Source organism: Hylobates moloch, unplaced genomic scaffold (assembly GCF_009828535.3).
Source record: "Hylobates moloch isolate HMO894 unplaced genomic scaffold, HMol_V3 SCAFFOLD_4, whole genome shotgun sequence".
In the NCBI taxonomy this organism is placed as follows: domain Eukaryota; kingdom Metazoa; phylum Chordata; class Mammalia; order Primates; family Hylobatidae; genus Hylobates; species Hylobates moloch.
The window spans coordinates 10,530,814-10,556,019 of record NW_026652279.1 but is presented as its reverse complement, the minus strand read 5'-3'; the positions used below and the strand labels follow the sequence as shown (position 1 = coordinate 10,556,019).

The 25,206-nt window shown below is 40.0% G+C and overlaps 1 protein-coding gene across 1 annotated transcript in view; it reads left to right on the top strand.

The window, feature by feature from the left end:
• The window catches only part of TAFA4 (TAFA chemokine like family member 4), a 141,960-nt gene extending 134,327 nt beyond the window's left edge, over positions 1-7,633 (top strand). The window contains exon 4 of the mRNA XM_032149215.1: positions 7,494-7,633. Coding sequence (XP_032005106.1) covers positions 7,494-7,633 — 140 coding nt within the window. The remainder of the gene's footprint in view (positions 1-7,493) is intronic.
• The last annotated feature ends 17,573 nt before the right edge of the window (positions 7,634-25,206 follow it).

Genomic DNA, 25,206 nt, shown 5'->3' with positions numbered 1-25,206 from the left:
AATGTGTGAACAAGTAAGATTCTTTCTTTGAAAAAATGGCTAGTGCTCTAACTACTGCTCTTACGCCTGTTAGCTGGGTCAAGTTGGTATGGCTTCTCTTCTTAACAAGAAATATAAAAGTTAATGGCTTATTTTTAAAGAACACAGAGTCTTGAAATAATAATATGATTGAAATAACTGAAGACACAAAGTGTTAAAATCTTGGAGCATATGCTATAAAGCATATATTCTAGGAAGATGTTTTCTTAATTTTTCTGTTCATAGTTGCAGTAGAAACATACATTTTTCTTTAGAATATCTTTCACCACGTGTATTAGGGTTCTCTAGAGGGACAGGACTAACAGGATAGATGTATATATGAAGGGGAGTTTATTAGGAGTATTAACTCACACAGTAACAAAGTGAATTCCCACAGTTGGCTGTCTGCAAGCTGAGGAGCTGGGAAGGCAGTCCTAGACCCAAAACCTCAAAAGTAGGGAAGCCAACAGTGCAAGCCTGAGAGCCCAGAGCCCCTGGGAAACCACTGGTGTAACTCCAAGAGTCCAAAAGCTGAAGAACTTGGAGTCTAATGTTTGAGGGCAGGAAGCATCCAGCACGGGAGAAAGATCCGTTCCTCTGCCTGCTTTTATCCTAGCTGTGCTGCAGCTGATTAGATAGTGCCCACCCAGATTAAGGATGGGTCTGCCTTTGTCTACTAACGCAAATGTTAATCTCCTTTGGCAACACCCTCACAGGCATACCCGGGCATACCTTTAATCCAGTCAAGTTGACACTTAATATTAACCATCACACCATGTAAATACAGCTAAACTAAATCAACAAGTAAGTGTCCAACTCATGAAAAGTGAGCATGTTCCTGGTTATTATAATTTGAAGTCTAAGTAACTGTATGAATACATAATTGTGTTCTGTGTAACCGAGTGATGTTTACTTGGGAAAAGAATACAAAATAAAACTCATTTTATACATCAGAGAGTAAGGAAAATGTACCAGAAGCAAAACAGCTAATTATCACATGAAATTTTCACCTCGACAGCAGCATTATAGAATATATCAGTTGCTACCACAAAACCAGGAAGGGCTTCACTGTCTTTTTATTTTTTTCTTTCTTTCTACATAAAACTGGAAATTCATTACAGGTTGGCAGCTTGAAGATAGGGGTATTATGTGTTTTCATAAGTCAGGAAGCATGGGGCTTTTAAATGAATTTTACTTTAAAAATAGAAGTGACAAGACACTTTCTCATTTAAAGTGTATTATGATATTTTGTAACAGGAAAAAAATATCTATGCCTCCTACAAACTTATTTTCCTGTGGAGACAAGGCTCAGTAAAGTGGGCAGATGTTCTCACCAGTAACTTTAATAAAATCCTACTTCTGAGTCCTTTGTCCCTGCTAGTGAGGCTGAAGGTGCACTCGAAGCTTAAATTTCGTGGCTGCTTAATCACCATATTCTCTGTCAGGTCGGGTTCTCACCTTTGCTGTCAGTTTCTTAGTCAATGCTTAACTCTTAACGGAATTTGCAATGTGTCTTGATTTACTGTGGTATTTCCTTCTACGTCTGTCATTTCTGAGAGCGCACTTGCCATAAAGCCTTTCACAAAGAAACTCCATCATGGGTAACACATTGATGAATAGGGGCACCTCACAATGTATTCTTCTGTGAGATGGGAAAGTATATATTTGCAAATAGGACTCCTTTACATTTCAGGGCAGCTTGCTATTTTAAGGAACTTGAAGCAAATCTGTTTTTAGAAGAAAGCATCACTCCATATTTTCCAATTAAACGAAAAACCTGGTAGATAATCTCGTAAGAGTTTCGTCTTGGTCTTTCAGGCTTCCTTTTTAAATGTTTTAATTTAAATCCCTAAACACTAGGTAAATGCTGATTTTTTTCCTGTAGTTAAGAAGTGGCGTAGTGTTCTGTGATACACATCCGGATCTGTCATTTTTATTTCCCCCTCCAGCTCCTTTTGTAGGTTTTGGCATCAGAAGTACCTTGTGCCCCCATGGGTTCAGTAAGTAAGTGCTGGCTGGCATTTATCTGCTGAAAGGTTGAGATTATCTGATTCATTCTCTTTCTCTGCAGGGAATTTATTCCGCAGTTTCTCACTTCACTCCCACCTCAGTTGCTCTTCTGTTTTAGAGTTTGTTCTTCTCAAACTCTTCTGGCACCCAGTTTTCTCTACCTTATTGCACTACTTGGCTCAGGTTCCTTCCCTGGCTGTCTGCTGCTGAGAGACCCAAGTCTAATCTTGAATTTTCCTCGAGAGCCCCTAATGGTTCCTTCCCAGACACCCTCCTAATCTGGGTGTCCCGGGCTTCACTGACAATCTCTCACTTCAGCCACATGCGTCTGCTGGCTTCCAGGTGCACCCGTCACTGCCGCTCCTGTCTTCAGTCGTGGACCTCTGGCCACCTGTCAAGACTGCTTTTGAATCTTTCATGAAGCTCTGATACCTTTGCAAAGTACATGGCTTCTCACTCCTGAGTGGAAGAAAGTTAGTCTAAGGAAGAGTTTTGAAGACAAAGTATTTTAAATTCAGCTCTAATTCTATGTAAATACAACTAAGCTCTGTCAACATTTAAGTAACTTTTCTAGTCCTGCAGATGGTATTTTAAATTGAGGTCTGGGGACCATCTCTTATTTATTTTTATATCCACTTGGAACCAATCCGTGGTATTCAGACAAGAATGAATGGTCAACACTATGAGTATAGTAAAACTCTATGTAGTACTTCCTAATCTAAAATATTATTGTAAATTGTGATAAAGTAGAGACTACTGGATAGAGAAGAAGAAATTCTAGATTCTAGTACCACCCTCCACCCCTTTACTAACTCTGAGGGAAGCTCTGGTTTTTATTTGTGGTACCATCTGGCTCCCCTTTCTGGCTTCTGAAGGTTGTTGGGACAATCAAAAGAGGAACAGTAAGTAAAAGTGCTTTGAAAGTGACACAGCTCCATGAAGTTGCAAGGGGAAATTGTTATGATATGAGGCTGCAAAGAATCTTTTTTTTTTTTTTTTTTTTTGAGACAGAGTCTTGCTCTGTCACCCAGGCTGGAGTGCAGTGGCGCGATCTCGGCTCACTGCAACCTTTGCCGCCCGGGCTCAAGTGATTGTTCTGCCTCAGCCTCCTGAGTAGCTGAAACTACAGGTGTGCACCACCATGCCCGGTGAATTTTTGCATTTTTAGTAGAGGCGGGGTTTCACTATGTTGGCCAGGCTGGTCTCGAACTCTTGACCTCAAGTGATCTGCCCTCCTAGGCCTTCCAAAGTGCTGGGATTACAGGTGTGAGGCACCATGCCTGGCCAAGAATATAATTTTATTAGGCTTTACCTGCTATGTACATCCATCTCAGTTTAGTAGCAGTCTCTGGCACAATAAATAACCAATTTGGCTAGGTTCCTTTCTTGGTATTGGCAATGCCTGATTTAAATAACAAGTGGTTACCCTAGATCACAAATCCACCTGACTTAGGTCCTATTTATTTGTTTTAATGGATATCACTAGATAGTAGCTCAGTATATTCGGCCAGAATCAGGGACAATGTCTGGCCCCTTCAGTGAATAATGAAATTGTCCTGTGCTCTCATCATGCCACATAGTGTTTGTCTGACTGGGGAACTGTTTGAATGCACTGGCTGCCTCCTTCCATACAAGGATTCCATACAAGGGCACTGGCTGCCTCCTTCCATAAAAGGATTTGTTTCTAGTAGATGCACAAGGGAGGGAGGTATGAATATAAGCATTAGCACCTGGGCTCTAGCATTAGACTGCCTCTCTTCAAAAGCTTATTTGACTGTTTTCAGACTCTGTGACCTTGCCCTAGTCACTTGAGGCCCCTGGACCTCAGCTTTTTCATTTCAATGAAGTACAGGAAAACGTTTTTAAAAATATTTTTTATTTCAAAAGTTTTTGGGGAAAAAGTGGTTTTCTATTACATGAGTAAGTTCTTTAGTGGTAATTTGAGATATTGGTGCACCCCTCACCTGAGCAGTATACACTGTACCTCATGCGTAGTCTTTTATCCCTCACCTCCCTGCCCTGAGAAATAATTTTTAACCTCCGGTTTGTAGTGAGGTTTAAATTAGAAAATGCAGGAAGGAAATTAGCAGGGTGCCTGGCCCTCAATAAAAAGTAGCTGTTAGGATTTGTAAAGCTTTGTTTGAACTAGAGTTTCTGACTTCGCAGGCAGCATAGTTTGAGTCAAACCTATCAGGAAAGTCTTCAGGGCTTCCTATATATAAGATCGTGTTGTCTGCAGAGAAAATTTAACTTCTTCCTTTCGAATTTAAGTAAGTACCTTTTATATTTTTTTCTTGCCTGCTTGCTCTGGCTAAGACTTTTGGTACTCTATTGAATAGAAATGGTGAGCGTAGATATCCATGTCTTGTCGTATATGACCTTTATTATGTTGAAGGTACATTCCTTCGGTATAAAATTATCTTTGTTGAGAGTTTTTCTCAAGTATACTACTTCTGTATCAAATTATCTTTGTTGAGAGTTTTTATCATAAAGGGATATTGAATTTTGTCAAATTATTTTTCTGCAGGAGATGACCATATGATTTTTATCCTTCATTCTGTTAATGTGGTGTATCACATTTATTGATTTACTTATGTTTAAGCATTCTTGCAGCCCAAGGATAAATCCCACTTGATCATAGTGGAGGTGGAGGATCCTCTTAATGTGCCGTTCAATTCAGTTTGCTAGTGTTTTGTTGCTATGTTTATCAAGGATATCGGCCTATACTTTTCTTTTTTGTAGTGTCCTAATCTGGCTTTCGCATGAAGGTAATGCTGGCGTTGTTAAATGAGTCTGGAAGTGTTCTCTCTTCTTCGATTCTTTGGAAGAGAAAGTGGAGAGTTAGTTACTTCTTTTTTTTGAGACGGAGTCTTGCTCTGTCGCCCAGGCTGGAGTACACTGGCATGATCTAGGCTCACTGCAAGCTCCAACTCCCGGGTTCACGCCATTCTCCTGCCTCAGCCTCCTAAGTAGCTGGGACTACAGGCGCCTGCCACCATGCCTGGCTTTTTTTAATTTTTAGTAGAGATGGGGTTTCACCTTGTTATCCAGGATGGTCTCGATCTCCTGACCTCATGATCTGCCTGCCTTGGCCTCCCAAAGTGCTGGGATTACAGGCATGAGTCACTGCACCCAGCTTAGTTCTTCTTTAAATGCCAGGTACTAATAAATTCAGTAAAGCTGCAGAATGCGAAATCAACATCCAAAACTCAGTTGCATTTCGCTAACAATGAACTGTCCAAGAAATTAAGGAAACAATCCTATTTTTGTAATACCATCAAAAAATAAAATACTTAAGAATCAATTTAACCAAGGAGGTAAAAAAATCTGTACACTAAAAACTGTAAGACATTAATGAAAGAAATGGAACAATATCCTGTGTTCATGGATTGGAAAAATATTGTTAAAATGTCCATACTCTCCAAAGCAATCTACAGATACAATCCCTAACAAAATTCCAGTGGCATTTTCCATAAAGATAGAAAAACAGTCCTAAAATTCATATAGAACCACCGAAAACCCCAAATAGCTAAAGCAGTTTTGAAAAAGAACAGAGTTGGAGGCACACAGTCAGATTCAAATTATATTACAAAGCTATAGTTATCAAAACAGTATGGCACCGGCATAAAAATAGACACATAGACCCATGGAACAGAATAGACAACTCAGAAATAAATCCATGCATTTATAGTTGACTAGTCTTTGACAGGGTGACAAGACTACACAATGGGGAAAGGATAGTCTCTTCAATAAAGGGTGCTGGGAAAATTAGATATTCCCATGCAAAAGACTGAAGTTAGGCCTGTGACTTAAACCATATGGAAAAGTTAACTTGAAAAGGATGTAAATGTAATCTGTGAAATGAAACTCCCAGAAGAAAACATAGGGAAAAAGGTCCTTGATATTGATCTTAGACATTTTGGTTATGACACCAAAAGTACACGCAACAAAAGGAAAAATAAATAAACAATTGGGACTACATCATATGAAAAAGCAGCCTAGAGAATGGTAGAAAATATTTGCAAGCCATATATCTGATAATGAGTTAAGATCCAAAATATAAAAGAAACCTACCTGCTCAACTGCCAAAAATTAGTACCCTAATTAAAAAGTAGGAAAAGGAACTGAATTGATATTTTTCCAATGAAGACATACAAATGACCAACAGGCATATGAAAAGGTGAAGGAATGCCAGGCCCTCCCACTTTCCCGTGGCTTCTTGTAATTGACTTTAAGTGGTTGCTGGCCACTCACTAGAATGGCATGGAGAGATGAATACCATGTATGATGGAAATTTTTAGTGCTTTTAGTTTTTGCTATTGACAGAGAGCATCAAACATAACAACCAGTTGCAATACCATTGTAACCTGCAATGAAAGATGATGACCATATTAACAGCTGACATTTTCTGAGACTATTGTGACTGACTGGCTCAAAGTCAGCAAAGACTTTCACACATGGATTAACTTTATCCTCTTAACATCCTGGGGTGAGGATCTACTTTTGACATGAAGAAATTGACACTAAGAGAAGTCCGAGAATTAGTCTAATCTAGACAATGGGACAGTCAGATTCAAACCCAGGCAAGCCCACCACAAAGCCTGAGATCTTGCCAGCTATATTTTACAATTGGGCAGTCCAATGCAAAAGTGATCTGTTTTATATTTGTATAAATTTAAGGGTACATAGTGGTGAAGTCTGGGCTTTTAGTGTAGCCATCACCCAAATAGTGTACCTTGTACCCCTTAAGTATCTTCTCATCCTTCCCACCCTTCCAAGTCTCCAATTTCTGTTGTTCCATGGCTCTATGTCTCTGTGTACACATTATTCAGCTCTCATTTATAAGTGAGAAAATGACTGACTTTTGACTTTGTTTCTGGGTTATTTCACTTAAGATAATGACCTCCAGTTCCATCCATGCTGCTGTAAAAGACAGGATTTCATTCTCTTCTGTGGCTCAGTAGTATTTGATAGCGTATCTATACCACATTTTCTTTATCCAGTCCTGCATTGATGGACACATGTTGATTCCATGACTTTCCTATTTATTACTAGTGCTGTGATAAACATATGAGTGCAGGTGTCTTTTTGATGTAACAGTCTCTTTTCCTTTGAGTAGATAGCCAGGGATGGGATTGCTGGATTGAATGGTTGATTTTTAGTTCTTTGAGAAATCTCCATACTGTTTTCCATAGAGGTTGTACTAATTTACCTTCACACCAACAGTGTATAAGCATTCCCTTTTCTCTGCGTTGTCACCAACATCTGTTGCTTTTAAAATGTTTAATAAAAAAATGAAACATTTTGTAGAGTATATGCCTGATTGGATTCCTTAAATTTACTAACAGTAAACTTAATAGCAGTCTCTGAACTCAGTGTACTACTCTGTACTGAGTTTTATTTTGTCCATCTTTGGAGGAAGAAACAAACAGTGTCATAAATATTATTTGGCCTTTGTTTTCCAGCTTCCATTGTGATTCAGAAATGGTGGTGTCACATGAATCCGTGTTTGGAGGGAGAGGATTGTAAAGTGCTGCCAGATTACTCAGGTTGGTCCTGTAGCAGTGGCAATAAAGTCAAAACTACGAAGGCAAGTATAGACTAAATGCAACTACAATTTACAACTTATCAACTGTGGGGCTTTCTCCCCTTGATTTTATTCTGCCATCAAGAACACATTATTATGTGTTGATAAACCTGCTTGGGCAGTGCTACCTTAAGGCTTTGGCCTTTTTGAAAAGTGCATTTCCCAGCATCATTCTGTGTGTCAGATTTTATAGAGCAGTGATTTGGTGGGATAATTCATTGTTTTAGGCAGGGCCACTAAATTCATTTCAGCTTCTTCACAAGCCCGATTTAAAGTAAAAAAGTTTCAGAGTTGACAGGCCAATGTATCAAAACACCATGGCAAGAATCCACATCCAGATGATTTACTCAAGTAGAAATACCTATTGCTTTAAAGGAGATTTAATGGTTGGAGATTCTTATTCAAGAGTTAGAAGCCAACACTTTTCTCCCCAAATGGTCCTCTTTTCAATTCTCACTGTCGCTGAAGAACATCATTGTCTACCCAGTTCTCCAGCCAGAAACCTACCTTCTTCCTATGTTCAGTTGGTTACATTGTCCTTAGGATTTTTACTACCCAACTTTTCCATGATTCTTCAGCACTGTGCTTACTCCTCTTGTCCACTCTGCCATCTCATATGGAGATGCATCTAGTCTGCTACATTGCTGCCTTCCAGTCTGGTCCCTACACAGTGGCTACAATAATTTTGTAAAATGCACATCCTCTAAGGTAGTCCACCTCAAAATATTCCACTTGCACCCTCTGGTGATTGGTCCACTAGCCTCTGCCTGGTCCTTAATGAGTAACATGGCCAAACCACCTCCGTGTCCTTCTTGCTACTCTAAACATCCTGGCCTTTTGTCAGTCCCTCTTACCCTGGTCCTTTTGCACGGGCTGTTCCCTCTTCATAGAATATGTTTCCCTCCTTTCTTTTCTGGTTCATCATCATTTTTTCAGGGACTTCTTTCCTGACTGAAGTCATGCTCCCTGTATCTCTGAGCATTTATTATGGTTATATTTTACATAGATTGCTATCCATATTTTGCTTAATACCTAGAGCTTTCTGTCTGGTGGGAGAACTTTGATGTTGGGCCGTGGCTTTGTTTTTGCTTTCCCTACTAGTACCAGAGCCAGCTGAATGCCTTGGTAACTATTTCTTGAATGAAAAATGACATGACCAAGGTCATTCTAAGATCATTAGAGTTGGACATACTGGAATGGAGTGACTCTTTGGTTCTCATTGCTATTGAGCTTTGATCCCTTAGGAAGTACATACAGGGAATGGTTTCTTGCCTTTCTTATGTCGTCCCCTTTATGAATACTTTGAATGAGAACTCTTGAGTGTTTAGTAATTCGTCTTCAGCCGTGGAGGTCAAAAACAGGCCAGTTCTCCTTCTAAGTGTGAACATGAACTTTTACATTAAGATTTTGTAAAATATATTAAAATATAAAGATACTAAGTCTAAAACAAAATATTAGAAAATATGATTCTACAATACATTTTAAATGGGAACTTTAGCTGATATTATACCCCAGATTATCAGTGGAATAGTTGTCAGTTGATTGTCTAGGTAGAACCAGACTGTTTTCAACGTTAATTGCGATTGTCAACTAACTTATCCTTGTTAGTGATACTGAGATGACTGGGATAACGACCTGATATCTGCTTTTATATCCAGAGCAGCAGAAGTCCATGGAGTCATTTATTGGTGGTGCAAGGAGGTCAACACTCTAAGCCATTCCCCGTGAACTTCCATGCTATATAGACCCAGTGTGCTTGCTAAGCAAACCCTGCCTTAAGATAATTTCCCCATCCTTCCCTTGGCCCATTTCAGCTATTTTTTCCTAATTCCTTCCTAAGTGAAAATCTTGGAGTAACCCGTGAATTAGGGTATTACATCCATCAGTGATAAAAATTTTCTTTCATCATATTTCTTGTAGGATAAGGAATAACATTTTGGAAGATTGTATTGATTTTTATATATAAATATAAAACAAGATCATGAGCAAAAGCCAACTGTTGTTCTCTTGGTAGAATGGCTCTCTATTTATGTGTAGTTAGAGAAGGCATTTGCAGGAAGCAAACCTTTAGGGGCATTTTGGCTCTGTGCTGGGAATGTAAGTTTGCTCTAGCTAAATCCTCAATGGTAGTGACATTTCATTTAGCACTTTGAAAAGTTGTAGAAAGATAATACAGTTCCCCAAGCCATCATGATACTTGAGCTGCCTTTTTAGTGATATGTCACTTGAGAATAATCTTGAAGTCATAAAACTTTATTTCCTTTATTAATCTAAGTCAGTGTGACTTGAACTGCATAAAACATTTTATGTCTTTTATGGATCTTATGCACATAGAGTAAGTTCATTTGTGGATCTGTGACTAGCTTCCAGTAGTATCTTTTTCTTAAAATTGTTACTGACCATACACCACAGGTAAGACAGAGGTCCTAGAAAAGCAGAGCAATTGTCTCCCTAGAGAATGTATTAACTAAACTGTATAACAAAATAGTTTCCATTTTCTTTAAACAGTTCATGCACAGCAGCATCAAAACACAGAAAGGCTAAAGTAAGATGGTCTCCAGTAAGCCAGCTATGTCAGAATTTTATTTTCCATTTAAATGCAAATATGAAAATAGTTGGCAGTTAACTTGAATATTAATAGCTTTAGATGAAGATACGAAAAGAGAGAGGATAATTCCCTAACTAGTCATCTTTTCTAGGTATAAAATATTGCCATTGAGTTTACTCTGCCGACATAGTTTTCAGTGTCTCTAGAGGGGATGCAGCTACTGCTTCTTGTGGGAAAATAAGACTCTCTCTGTGGACCTGCCTGAATTTTTTTTTTCTTATTTGAAATCTGGTTTTTGCTGCATACTCTGAGCTAAAGAGTTTTTTACTATCTGGGGTTGCCATTTTAAGCCTTCTAACAAAGGTATGATGTCTTCTTAGCATGGAAGCCAAGCATTTGCCATATCTTGTTTGTGAGCAGAAGCAAATCGCTTTGAATCTTGAGACTTTTTAATGTTCTTATTTTTGAATCCTCTACTAAGGGTGAAAAGCTATGTCTTTAGAGTAGCAGTTCTCAACCAGAGGCATTTTTGCCCCTGAGTAGACATTTGGCAATGTCTCGGATATTTCTGGTCATCACACATTGTGAGGATGCTACTGGCATCTTGTGGGTAGAGGCCAGGGATGCTGCTAAACATCCTACAAAGCACAGACAGCCTCTACAACAATTATTTGACCCCAAATGTCAATAGAATGAAGGCTGAAAAGCTGCTTTGGAGAATAGTGTATTTTTTTCAGTAGCTCTTGGCAAACTTCCTACTTGATTCTTTTACTTCATTTTGTTTTTCAGAGTTTCTATTGTCTAAATTTCCAATATGTCATATTGGAAAATTTCTACAGAATGGAAGCAACAGTTTTGTCTTCAGTATCTTCCTCAAATGGCTCTCTAATCTGCCTGTCTCTTGGGCCATCACCATGGGTCATTGTCAATATAATAATAATTTAATGCTATCATGGGAACGTGTAAAAAACACAGTTTTGAACTCTACCTCTAGGATATTCTGGTATAGTAAGTCTGGGATAGGGCTTAGAAAACCATGCTTTTAAAAAAGTTGTTCTTAGGGTGATTGTGATCAACAGGCAGTATGAGGGAACCATTAGTCTCACTGAGCTCTCTACCTGTTCTCACCTTTAATTGGCTTATACCTTGCTTTCTCTGCATCAAAGGTAAACTCCCTGCCTAGGTTCCCTCCCTGTTAAGAGATCATCAATGGATCCCCATTGGAAACTGGTGCAAAATACAGATTATAAGCATCTTAAATGGGCCTTCACTGCCAATCATTGTACAGGCCATGTATTTCCCCATACCATTGCTGCCTCCTTTTTCCACTTCCCCTTCTAAAAGTCCACTTGTCTTTTAATATCCAACTCAGATGACTCCTTTACCCTCAAGTTTTGTCTTCCCTGATCTCTATAGTCGGACTTGAAATGCCTCGGGATACCCTGATGAATGGGAGTAGAACTAATATCCATCAAAATTCAGAAGTAGCAATGAATCTTCCACGTGTAATCAGTACAATAATAATTTTAAAGGAAAATAAATCTGAGAGCATTTTATCATCCAGCTTCAGTGAAGTTGTCCAAAATGAGCTGGGCATGGGGAATAAGTTGCCTCAAAGAAGATGCTTTTGACAATTACATCCTGGATGTAGACCGATCCAGAAAGAGCTAACATCACAATAGCCACCATTCCCTGAGTACACACCATGTGTCAACCACTGGGCTGTGTCATTCAAGTCACATATTTTATTTACTCTTTGCTACAACTGACGGGGGCAGGTACTATTATCTCTGTTTTGCAGATGAAGAAACTAAGGCAAAGACAGACAATCTACCCCATCACAGAACATGGCCAACTCCATCATTCAGTGGCTCAAGGCAAAGATCTTGGAATTGTCCTTGATTCCTCTTTTTCTTACATGTTTGTTCTATTTGTCACAACTCTTTGACAGTTCAGTCTTGCCATGCATTCCTCATCTCTTCCTTGAACCTCAGAAAAAGGCCAAAGTCTTTGCATTTTCCTCTTTCTCTCTTCCTTCAACCTTCCTTGACATCCTGTATAGAAGAGCAGCCCTCTACCCTCCCTGCCCCAGCCTTTCTTTCCTCTATTATACTACCTTACTTTTCTCCATTGCCCATATTATTAATTTTACCTGTTTGTCCAACCTCTTCCTCTGGAATAGGGATCAGCAAACTGTGGCTTACAGGCCAAATCCAGCCCTTGGCCTGCTTTTGTATGGCCCATGAGCTAAGACTGGGTTTTACATTTTTAAGTAGTTGGAAAAAATCAAAAGCAGAATATTTCAGAATGCATGCAGATTATATGAAATTCACATTTCACCATCTACACATAAACTCTGGAACAAAGCAATGCCCATTCATTTATTTATTGTCTATGGCTACTTTTGTGAATGAAATAAAGGCAGAGTTAAGTAGTTGCTATTGTGACTGTACGGCCTGCAAAGCTGAAAATATTTATCATATTTAGTCCTTTCCAGTAAAAGTTTTCCAGCCCCTTCACTAGAAGATAAGCTCCATGGGGGCAGGGTTTTTGTTTAGTTTGCTGTAGTTACCCAGCACAAACAAAAGGGGAGTAATATTGTTGAATACATAAAGGCCATATGTCAGTTAATAGCAAGGCTGAGGTTTGCATACACAGCTGATTGGGTCTAAAGCCCGGGTATGGTGACTATACTATCAAATAATTTGCTTTGAAAAAATATTTTTGTGGTGTAGGCATGTTAAAGTCTTATGCTTTTTTTTCCACCTGAGCTGGTATATTGACTAACACGTAAAATTTCTTACATGACCAATCAACTATAGAAACTGCTGTTCTATTTTCTTAGATCATAAGCAATGAGCCTGGATGTCTGAAAAATACAACCACTGCCTTTTTAATGGATAATACAGCAGTTTTACAAAATAACCTATTTTCAAAAGTGAAAGTTAACTGCATAAAAAATAACATTACAAAGGCAATATTTTTATCTTGACATGCGCTGATTTTAGTCAACCATTTATTTGAAAAAATTTTAGTGCCATTAACAAAGCATGCTCAGCATGCATGAATTGATGGGCGATGAGTGTACCTAATCAGATGGGATTTTTATAACCTCACAAATACAAAGCCAGACTGCATAATACCCTCTTATGGAAGTCTTTGTGCATGTATTCTTTATATTTCTTGCTTTTAGGCTGCAAAGCAGAATTTGAACAGTTGATCTGGTTAGGTCAGTTATAGGTAAATGTACAAACTGATAAAGTCTTCACAGTCAGTACCTTACTGGTCTTGGGGGCAGGAATGGTTATTTTGGTGCGCATGGAGTGTTGAATATTCCCTTATTTTGATTTGTTTTAGGTAACGCGGTAGCGAAGAGAGAGGTGTGCTTCAATCCTGGAGGGGCAGCAGGATGCGGAGCGCTTTTGGTTGGATTCCCATCCTGGCCCCTTTGCAGAAAATTGTCTAGGATTTCAGCAACTTCATATTTGTATATGTGAGCTGTGAGAGGTGGCATTCACTTAACTGGCCCAGCCCTCTCTGCTTCGTGATTTTATTTCATTGAATTATAACCACAAGCCACCACACATTTGACATCCTATCTGTCTGGATTCCCAAGGAACATACCTCCAAAATCCGAGAAGAGCAAATCAGAGTCTTCAAAATGGTTCACCACTAAGGGCATGTTCATTCTTCACTTTCTTTCTGCTTTTACAAAAGAACTTGGATGTATGTTCCAAGGGGTCCTCATTCTGTTCCTTCTGTTCCTCTTTTGAATTTTTCCTTTTGAACTTGTATTAAAGTGGTTTTAAAGGGGGTCTAAAAAGATTATTAACTGGTAAAGAACGTTTATTTATTTTATAACCCTTGAAGAACAGAAGGACATAGTTGGATTATTGTGTGTGCATTGTATTTTTACTATTAATTTTTTTTGCTTTCCATTGTCCAGTTAGTTAGCAGAGATAAAATGAGAGCGTTTTAACTTCAATGTACCATTTTACTGAGTGCTGAGGAAGCATATCAATTCCAATATTTTATAACCAAAACTCTGTCAGAACATATTTATAAAACTTGTTGGAATTTTTACGGCTTTTGTGTAGTCATGTAGGTAAATCATTTAAAATATAAAACTCAAATTAGATCAAGGGTTATTTCTTAGATCAAATTTATGCCAATTATATGAAAATATTTTAACTCCTAGACAGGAGTCTTTCAGTGCTGAATTTTTAGACTGTAAATGAGTTCTTCTTAACTTAGCTGTTTCCCTACTTCTGTGTTAGCCATCTTATTTCTTTAAAATCTGAGTCCTGATTGGCTTAATGATTTTGCAGCAGACATTTCTGCACATATTCTCAGAGGCTGTCATGCAGAAATGTATGAAGCAGATGAAGAATGACTGACCCAGATTTTAAATGTATAATGTTATTAAAGTACGTACTACTGTAAAAATATGGGATGAATTTTATATATTAAGAAATGCCAAAAACATAGTTTCTGCACCAAGTTAATTAATTATCCGTGTCCTTTCACATTTATGGGGGGAAGATAAATCAATACTTTGATTTGATTTTATTCTTGCAGAAGGAATGGAAAGATTTGTTGGCTAAATTTTTGAATTTGACTAGATGCTTACTAAATTTGTTATGATCGCATGAATAAGTAAAAAAAATTCATCCAAAAACATACATGTTTTTGTGATTATTATATGCCTTAAGACTTTGTGTTAACATCCTACCTAGGCTTGCACATTTTAAACGTGAAAAACTCCTTTAAAAAATAAATAACACATAACTTTGGGGATGTGAACTATATGGCAAAGTTGGCACATACATTTGGGTGGCTTAGTTAGTTTCTTCTCCCAAACCTATGGAGCATTAAGCTTAGGCACACTCATGATATTTTATACATACTTTGCTCCCTTTAGTATCGAGAGGTATGCTTCTTTATATATATGTATATATATAAATATATAATGGAAATTTTATGATACATGAAACAGTGACTTAAGTTTTTAGCCTATGTGCCTGATCTCATACCCCAAATAAGATCAAGTAACTATGACAGTACTTCACCTTAAGGTCCATCTCTGGTGAGTAAACCACTTCCAGGGAATCAGTGGTCCATTTGGGAAATTGGGGTATTTTTACAGAATGTAAAACAAACATACGAGGATAGTTTTGAGGCTGTTAGTCACAGCGTGTTAGGACTCTGACTGCCACAGGTAGTCTCAACATCTAAGAAACATTTGCTGCTTGTATCTGTGTGGACACCGCCAAAGAGTCCATAAAGGAACAGTACCGAGATTTTTCTCTCTCTCCCTCATATCCGGATGTGCTGCTCCAAACCATATACCCCTTTGCCTTCATTTCCACATTGGAAAGCTGGAACTCTGCTAATAAATTACATGTAAGGAGCCTCTACAAGACTGTTCAGAGTTATTGGCAAAATTCTCTATCCTTCTACAAACCTATTTTTCTACTCAGTTTGGGAGATCTTCTTTATGAGTATTTCCGTCTCACAGAGGAGAATTTAAGACCTACAAGATATCACACCGACCCAAACTCACACAGGGAGTTATTACTGGAAATTATACAATGAGGGTCATGATAAGATACAGAAAATCCTAGATTTATTTTTCTTTGAGAGTACATTTAAAATAATACTATTTTGTATTCTAGGTGTCCAGGTGATGGGCTAGCCTTACATCTGTAGCCAGATTCTGTTTGCATCCAGCACCTGTGCTCTTTGCCACTATCCCCCTGTCAACAAACTGATGAAGAATATCATGTTGCTACACATTTTTAAAAAATGGGTAAAATAATCATAACTGAATTTCTGCTTGAGTGTAAAAGAATATTTGTATTTTAAAAAATTCATTTAAAGGAAACCTGGCCAGAAACAATATTAAAAATATTGAACTGCTGTATAGTTGGTCTTGGACTATAAGCTGCCTGTAAGTTACATATACCACTGTGCTCATTGATAGATCACCAGCCCCTCCTCATGCCAAGAGGCTACCTGAGAGTGTAACTGAGCAGTCTAGCTTGAAAATGCATTTTTAAACTGTTTTCCCCTCCTTTTTTCCCAGTCTCAAAAGGTAACCCCAAAACAAACTGTAGAAACTTTTCCTTAGTCTTAAAATATAGCCTCAAAACATACTTTGAAACTCCATTCCCTTCCCTTTCCCACTATGTACTCCTTCTTTCCCCCATGCACATTTATCTAACTGTATGCTTTTATCTAATTATGTGCTTACTTAGAAGTTCCAGGGGCTAATATTGAGACAGACCAAGCATGGAGACCCAGCTGCAAAATTCTAGACGTTACCTCAAGCTGGTTAGTCCACACCCCAGCCATTTTAAGATGACAGCCGCCCATGCTCCTGGTAGACAACAGTTCGAGATAGCCACCAGAAGAAGACACGTGGACCTTGTATTCAGCACCATTCCCCCATGCCTTCCATTCCAAGTTCCCCCTTTAAGCCCTTCTCCCCAGCCGAAAGTTTGAAGTGGTTCTGGAAAGGGTGAGCTGGCTGTTTCCCCACGGCTAGCTCTGGAAATAGAATCACTTTCCTTTCACTACACACTTCGTCCTTGTTATTGGTTTTATAAGTGGTGAACAGCTAAGCCTGCACTTGATTACAAGAGCAGATACAATCTAGCATATGTTATGTGGATTTCCAAGGTTGCTTAAACAAGCAGATGTGGCAATATTGAACAGCCTATGTTATCTCACATCAACACTATTGGATGCAGAGGAGAAGCTGCCCCTTTTATGGGTCTATATACACTCCCTCGTCCACCACAATCACTACTTGGCCAGCTTCTTTCATTTGAATTTTTGCAAGAACTTGTTGGTGTGTATATAAGGTTGAGCATCGACTCCTGAAGTGGCAATGGAAACACCGTATCAAAAGTGCCTATTTCACAGGTAAACTGGAAAATGCTTCTGTGAAAAATTCTTTGTGCACTATTAGGGACACATTGACCAAGGATAAATCCAATGCTAGTCTGTTGATTAACTTCACCACTGACTGAAGCAGTCTAGCCTCAACAAACTGGCGTAGTATCTGCATATAACCTAAGCAAATCCTCCCATAAACTTTAAGTCATCCCTAGGTTACTTATACTACCGAATACAATGCACATCCTATATAAATAGTCATCATACTGTATTTAGGGAATAATGACAGGAAAAAAGGTTTGTACATGTTCAGTATAGACACAACCATCTTTTTTCCCCCCAAGTGTTTTTGATCCACAGTTGGTTGAATTTACAAATGCCCATGGACTGTAATCAGCTCTTAATAAAGTTGTGTATTATTTATGAATAACTTGTAGTCCAACTAGTCATTTCATGCCAAAAGAAAACCCAAAAAGCCTTGCCTGAAAACTAGGGCTTAAGGTTTAAGTGTCTGCAGCTGATAGAAAATTGTGAACAGGTAAGACCAGATCTTTTCATGTTTTTTCCTTGTTTCCAAGTCAGTGAGAAATTTGAGCAAGTAAAGAAAGGACAAACTCACTCAAGAAGCATTGCTTCCTGTTGCCCTTAGCTGTCAATTTGGCAGAATGTTGAAAAACCCTTGTGCTTTCTTCATGGACAATTTAATGCCTCGGCCTGTAATACCTATCTGGTGGACATCAGAGCACCACTGGAAAGAAAGATGCAGAACACAGGTTATCCCGATTTAATGTGAAACATGAGATGACACACACACACACAAACACACACACACACACACACACACACACATTCTTTCAGGTTCGTCTTGTAAAAAACTCAAGCCCCATTCAGCAGCCATATGAGGGGAAACAATCATTTCAAGTTACAAAGTAATCTTGTAAACAGAAACTTAGAACAAAAGAGCCCAGTAAATAATTGATGAACAGTTACTGAAGCATGTTGGGCGTCTTTGTAGTATTGATTTTTGGCTATGAAGAAAGCAGGGCTCTGCAAGCTCATACTTTCGTTTCTTCTATTCGGTACTATCAATATTCATAGCCCACTTACATGTTAGGAATGTAAAATTATGCATCTTCTATGTTGTTCATTTGGGCCCTTGCTCTCTGTGGATGAGGTCTCTGACTCATTCCTTAATTATCAGCTTTGATTCCCTTAATGAGAAGTTATCAAAATAGTTCAGGACACTGAATTATTAATTGGATAACTGTAATTAATGATCAAGAAATGGAAGCAAGCAAATAAACTTTGGTCTTCTACTTCCAAGTCTGAAATACTATTCTCAGAAGTTCAGTTGGGTCTCTGAACTTCTCTGCCTTCTCTTTGAATTGCATCTTCACCATTGCTTTGTTACATGTATTAAGTTCAGTGCTCAGTGTTTTATAGGCCATTCACAGACAGCACAGAAAAATAAAATCATGACCTTGCTATTTTAGCATTGCAATAACTGAAAAGAAAACATAAAAAATAATCCATAGTTTCTGTCTCACACACAAGTCAATAGAGTGGAATGCTTAGGTCAGCTCAGTGGGGGCATGGGTTGAATTAGGAATCAGGACAATACTTTGGAATATTTAAATCTTTATGAGTGCTATATATCTGACAGAGGACCAAAACGGATTCTGAGTGTTACAGCAAAGAAACTAAGGTAAAACCACGAGGTTTCAGCTTGAGAAAGAGTTAGTGACAACTCTTGAAACTGTCAAAGTCCGAAAAACTGGTATTTGATGCTGCCATACGCTATTTCAATCACTGTCTTTCCTGATTCACTACTAGAGCACAGACAAGGAGTAGGAACCGAGGAGGAAATCTGTGAAAGATGCTGTGTCTGACGTTCCCAAGGGAAATGGATTTTGCCTGTGGAAAGTCAGTGCAGATGGCTCTGATTTGGCCATGTATGCATTTGGCTTAGGTCAGAGTGAGCGAAGTAGTGAGGGATTTGCATGGGTTTTTGGGGGGCTCTTATTTTACAACAAAGATTAGGAAAAAGTAACCTTAAAGACCTTTCTCATGTGTTACTCCATTCCTCTTCTTTAAAAAGAGCTGTGTTGGTTTCTCTCTTCCCTCTTGATATCTCAAACACAAAAAGGGGAGAGAAGAGAGTAGGGAGCTATTCGGGTTCAGAATAGGGCTTGGAAGGAAGATCTGCCCAATAGCTAATTTGTAAAAATTGATAGATTTGACTACATAAAAAAACAAAACGTTGTACATGGCACAACCACATAAACCAAACTAAACTCAAACTGGGAATAGTATTAATAGCCTATATGGCAGACAAAATACTGATATTCATATATGGAAAGCTTTTACACACCAGTAAGCAAAAGATGAACATCTCAATAGAAAAGTGAACAGGAGAGAGGCCGAGATGGCTGATTAGAAGCAGATGCAATCTCTGGCTCTCACAAAACGGTGAGTGAATTCTGCACCTGAGGTATCTAGGGTCTCACATTGGGACTGACTAGGAGGATGGCTCAACCCATGGAGAGTGAGGAAAAGCAGGGTGGGGTGATGGTCCACCCATAAGTGGCAAAGAGCCAGGGGAACCTCCACCCCCAGCCAAAGGAGGTGGTTAGTAACTGCGTGACCCTTACTGGGAAACCATGCTTTTCCTATGGATCTTTGGAACCAGTGGATCAGGAGATCCTTTCATGAGCCCACATCACCAGAGCCTTGGGTCCAAAGCACAGAGCTATGCAGAGTCTTGCTGGAGTGGCTGCCTACCCACTCACTGGGGTATTTAGGGAAACCCAGGAGTTTTGCGTAGTCCAGCCCCAGGAATTCCAGCAAGGCAGGAGATCCTGTGCATTTGCCTAGGAAAGGGGCTGAATCCAGGGAGCCAAGCAGCCTCATTCTGTGGGCGCCACACCCATGGCACCTCATAAGACTCACCGGCTTGAAAGTCCAGCTGGCCAGCAGCAGCAGGCTGGAAATGATCTGAGATGGATGGAGTTCCCAGGGGGAGGGGCAGGTGCCATATCTGCTGTTCCAGTTGGCTGCTGTAGCCTGCCAGTACTGGGGACCAGGAGGAAATCCCCACAACACAGCACAGCTACTGTGTCTGATCACGGCCAGTCTGCTTCTTTAAGTGGGACACCAATCCATCTCTCCTCACTGGCAGGGGCGTCCTGGTGGGAATTTCAACAACTGCAGCCAGGGTTCTAGGGACAGAACTCTCATCATTCCCTGGTGCCGCTGATCCCAGTGGACAGGGGCAGCCGCTATGTCTGTGGTTAGCAGACTTAATCTTTCTAGGCTCCTATCTCTGAGAAGGCCGGGTGGTCAGTGCAATGCACCTGCTCTGCCAAGGAGCAGCCAGACTGCTTCTTTAAGTGTCTCTGATCCCATGTCTCCTATCTGGGTGAGACATCCCAACGGGGTCTCCACACACCTCCTACAGGAATGTTCTGGCTGGCTTCAGGTCGGTGCCTCCCTGGGATGGTGCTCTAGAGGAAGGAACAGGCTACCATCTTTGCCGTTTCGCAGCCTTCACTGGTGATACCTCCAGGTATGGGAGGGATGAAGGCAACTACGGTCTGGAGTGAACCCCCAGCAAACTGCAGCAGCCCTACAGAAGAGTGGCTTGACTGTTAAACAAGCAACAACATTAACAAAAAAGACCTCACAAAACCCCATTTGAAGTTTGGCAACCTCAAAGATCGAAGGTAGATAAGCCCACAAAGATGAGAAAGAATGCAAAAATGCTGAAAACTCAAAAAGCTAGACTACCTCTTCTCCAAATGACCGCAACACCTCTCCAGCAAGGGCAATGAACTGGGCTGAGGCTGCTGAAATGAATGAATTGACAAGTAGGCTTAATGAGGTAGGTAATAATGAACTTCACTGAGCTAAAGGAACATGTTCTAGCCCAATGCAAAGAAGCTAAGAATTATGATGATAAAACATTACAGGAGCCGATAAAAATAGCCAGTTTAGAGAGAAGCATAAATGACCCAATGGAGCTGAAAAACACAATATGAGAACTTCACAATGCAACCACAACTATTAACAGCTGAATAGACCAAGTGGAGGAAAGAATCTCAGAGCCTAAAGACTGTCTTTCTGGAATAAGACAGGCAGACAAGAATAGAGAAAAAAGAATGAAAAGGAATTAACAAAACCTCAAAGAAATATGGGATTATGTAAAAAGACTGAACCTATGACTGACTGGGCTACCTGAAAGAGATGGGGAGAATGGGGCCAAGTTGGAAAACATACTTCAGTATATCATCCAAGAGAACTTCCCCAACCTAGCAAGATAGGCCAACATTCAAATTCAGGAAATCCAGAGAACTCCAGTAAGATACTCAATGAGAAGATCAATCCCAAGATCCATAATCTTCAGATTCTCCAAGATCAAAATGAAGGAAAAAATGTTAAGGGCAGCCAGAGAGAAAGGTCAGGTCAACTACAAAGGGAAACCCATGAGACTAACAATGGACCTCCCAGCAGAAACCCTTCAAGTCAGATGAGATTGGGGGTCAATATTCAACATTCTTAAAGAAAAGGATTTCTAACCCAGAATTTAATATCCAGCCAAACTAAACTTCATAAGCGAAGGAGAAATAAGATCCTTTTCAGACAAGCAAATCCTAAGGGAATATGTTACCAGCAGGCCTGCCTTGCAAGAGCTCCCAAAGGAAGCACTAAATATGGAAAGAAAAAACCATCACCAGCCACTAAAAAAGCATACTGAAGTACACAGACCAGTGACACTATGAAGCAACCACATAAACAAGCCTGCAGAATAACCAGCTAGCATCATGATGAGAGGATCAAATTCGCAGATAACATTATGAACCTTAAATATAAATGGACTAAATGCCCCAATTAAAAGACCGAGAATGGCAAGCTGGATAGTGTCAAGCCCCATTGGTAACCTGTCTTCAAGAGACTCATCTCATATGCAGACACACATAGGCCTAAAATAAAGGGATGGAGGAAAATTCACCAAGCAAATGGAAAACAGAAAAAAGCAGGAGCTACAATTCTAGTTTCTAATAAAACAGACTGTAAACCAACAAAAATCAAAAAAGACAAGAAAGGGCATTATTATAATGGTACAGGGTTTAATTCAACAAGAGCAGCTAACTATGCTAAATACATATGCACCCAACACAGGAGCAACCAGATTCATAAAATAGGTCTTAGAGACCTTTAAGAGACTTAGTCTCCCACACAGTGGCAGACTTTGACACCCCACTGACAATCTTAGACAGATCGAGAAAAGAAAATTAACAGATATTCAGGACCTGAACTCAGCTCTGGATCAAGCAGACCTGATAGATATCTACAGAACTCTCCACCCCTGGACAACAGAATATACATTCTTCTCATCACCACACGGCACTTACTGTAAAACTGATCACATAATCGTAAGTGAAACACTCCTCAGCAAATGCAAAAGAACTGAAATCATAACAAATAGTCTCTCAGACCACACAGCACAATCAACTTAAAACCCAAGATTAAGAAACTCACTCGAAACCACACCACTACATGGAAATTGAACAACCTGCTCCTGAATAACTCCTGGGTAAATAATAAAATAAAGGCAAATATCCAGAAGTTATTTGAAGCCAATGAGAACAAAGAGACAATGTACCAGTCTTTTTGGGATGCAGCTAAAGCAGTGTTGAGTGAAATTTATAGCACTAAATGCACACATCAAAAAGCTAGAAAGATCTCAAATTGACACCCTAACATCACAACTAAAAGAATGGGAGAACCAAGAGCAAACAAACTCCAAAGCTAGCAGAAGACAAGAAATAACCAAGATCAGAGTGGAACTGAAGGAGACAGGGACATGAAGAACCCTTCAAAAAAGAAAATTCAATGAATCCAGGAGCTGGTTTTTTGAAAAAATAAAATAGACTGCTAGCTAGATTAACAGAAAAGAAGGAAAAATCAAAGTGACTCAATCAGAAATGATAAGGAGGATATCACTACTGACCCCACAGAAATACAAACAACCATCAGAGAATACTATAAACATGTCTAGCACATAAACTAAAAAATCTAGGGGGAGTGGAGCCAAGATGGCTGAATAGGAACAGCTCTGGTCTACAGCTCCCAGTGTGAGCGATGCAGAAGACGGGTGATTTCTGCATTTCCATTTGAGGTACCAGGTTCATCTCACTAGGGAGTGCCGAACAGTAGGTGCAGGACAGTCGGTGCAGCACACTGTGCGCGAGCTGAAGGAGGGCCACACATTGCCTCACTCGGGAAGCGCAAGGGGTCAGGGAGTTCCCTTTCCTAGTCAAAGAAAGGGGTAACAGATGGCACCTGGAAAATCAGGTCACCCCCACCCTAATACTGCGCTTTTCTAACAGGCTTGGAAAACGGCACACCAGAAGATTGTGTACCGTACCTGGCTTAGAGGGTCCTATGCCCACGGAGTCTCACTGATTGCTAGCACAGCAGTCTGAGATCAAACTGCAAGGCGGCAGCGAGGCTGGGGGAGGGGCGCCCACCATTGCCCAGGCTTGCTTAGGTAAACAAAGCAGCCAGGAAGCTCGAACTGGGTGGAGCCCACCACATCTCAAGGAGGCCTGCCTGCCTCTGTAGGCTCCACCACTGGAGGCAGGGCACAGACAAACAAAAGGACAGCAGGAATCTCTGCAGTCTTAAATGTCCCTGTCTGACAGCTTTGAAGAGAGTAGTGGTTCTCCCAGCACGCAGGTGGAGATCTGAGAATGGGCAGACTGCGTCCTAAAGTGGGTCCCTGACCCCTGAGCAGCCTAACTGGGAGGCACCCCCCAGTAGGGACAGACTGACACCTCACTCGGCCAGGTACTCCTCTGAGACAAAACTTCCAGAGGAATAATCAGACAGCTGAAATTGCGGTCCACAAAAATCCGCTGTTCTGCAGCCACCGCTGCTGACACCTAGCAAAACAGGGTCTGGAGTGGACCTCTAGCAAACTCCAGCAGATGTGCAGCTGAGGGTCCTGTCTGGTAGAAGGAAAACTAACAAACAGAACGGACACCCACACCAAAAACCCATCTGTACATCACCATCATCAAAGACCAAAAGTAGATAAAACCACAAAGATGGGGAAAAAACGGAGCAGAAAAACTGGAAATTCTAAAAAGCAGAGCACCTCCTCTCCTTCAAAGGAACGCAGTTCCTCACCAGCAACGGAACAAAGCTGGACAGAGAATGACTTTGACGAGTTGAGAGAAGAAGGCTTCAGATGATCAAGCTACTCCGAGCTACGGGAGGAAATTCAAACCAATGGCAAAGAAGTTAAAAACTTTGAAAAAAAAAAAAAGATGAATGTGTAACTAAGATAATCAAGGCAGAGAAGGGCTTAAAGGAGCTGATGGAGCTGAAAACCAAGTTTAGAGAACTACGTGAAAATTGCAGAAGCCTCAGTAGCCGAAGCGATCAACTGGAAGAACGGGTATCAGCGATGCAAGATGAAATGAATGAAATAAAGCAAGAAGAGAAGTTTAGAGAAAAAAGAATAAAAAGAAACAAAGCTTCCAAGAAATATGGGACTATGTGAAAAGACCAAACCTACATATGATTGGTGTAACTAAAAGTGATTGGGAGAATGGAACCAAGTTGGAAAACACTCTGCAAGATATTATCCAGGAGAACTTCCCCAATCTAGCAAGGCAGGCCAACATTCAGATTCAGGAAATACAGAGAATGCCACAAAGATACTCCTCGAGAAGAGCAACTCCAAGACACATAATTGTCAGATTCACCAAAGTTGAAATGAAGGAAAAAATGTTAAGGGCGACCAGAAAGAAAGGTTGGGTTACCCACAAAGGGAAGCCCATCAGACTAACAGCTGATCTCTTGGCAGAAACTCTACAAGCCAGAAGAGAGTGGGGGCTGATATTCAACATTCTTAAAGGAAAGAATTTTCAACCCAGAATCTCATATCCAGCCAAACTAAGCTTCATAAGTGAAGGAGAAATAAAATACTTTACAGACAAGCAAACGCTGAGTGATTTTGTCACCACCAGGCCTGCCCTAAAAGAGCTCCTGAAGGAAGCACTAAACATGGAAAGGAACAACCGGTACCAGCCACTGCAAAAACATGCCAAATTGTAAAGACCATCGAGGCTAGGAA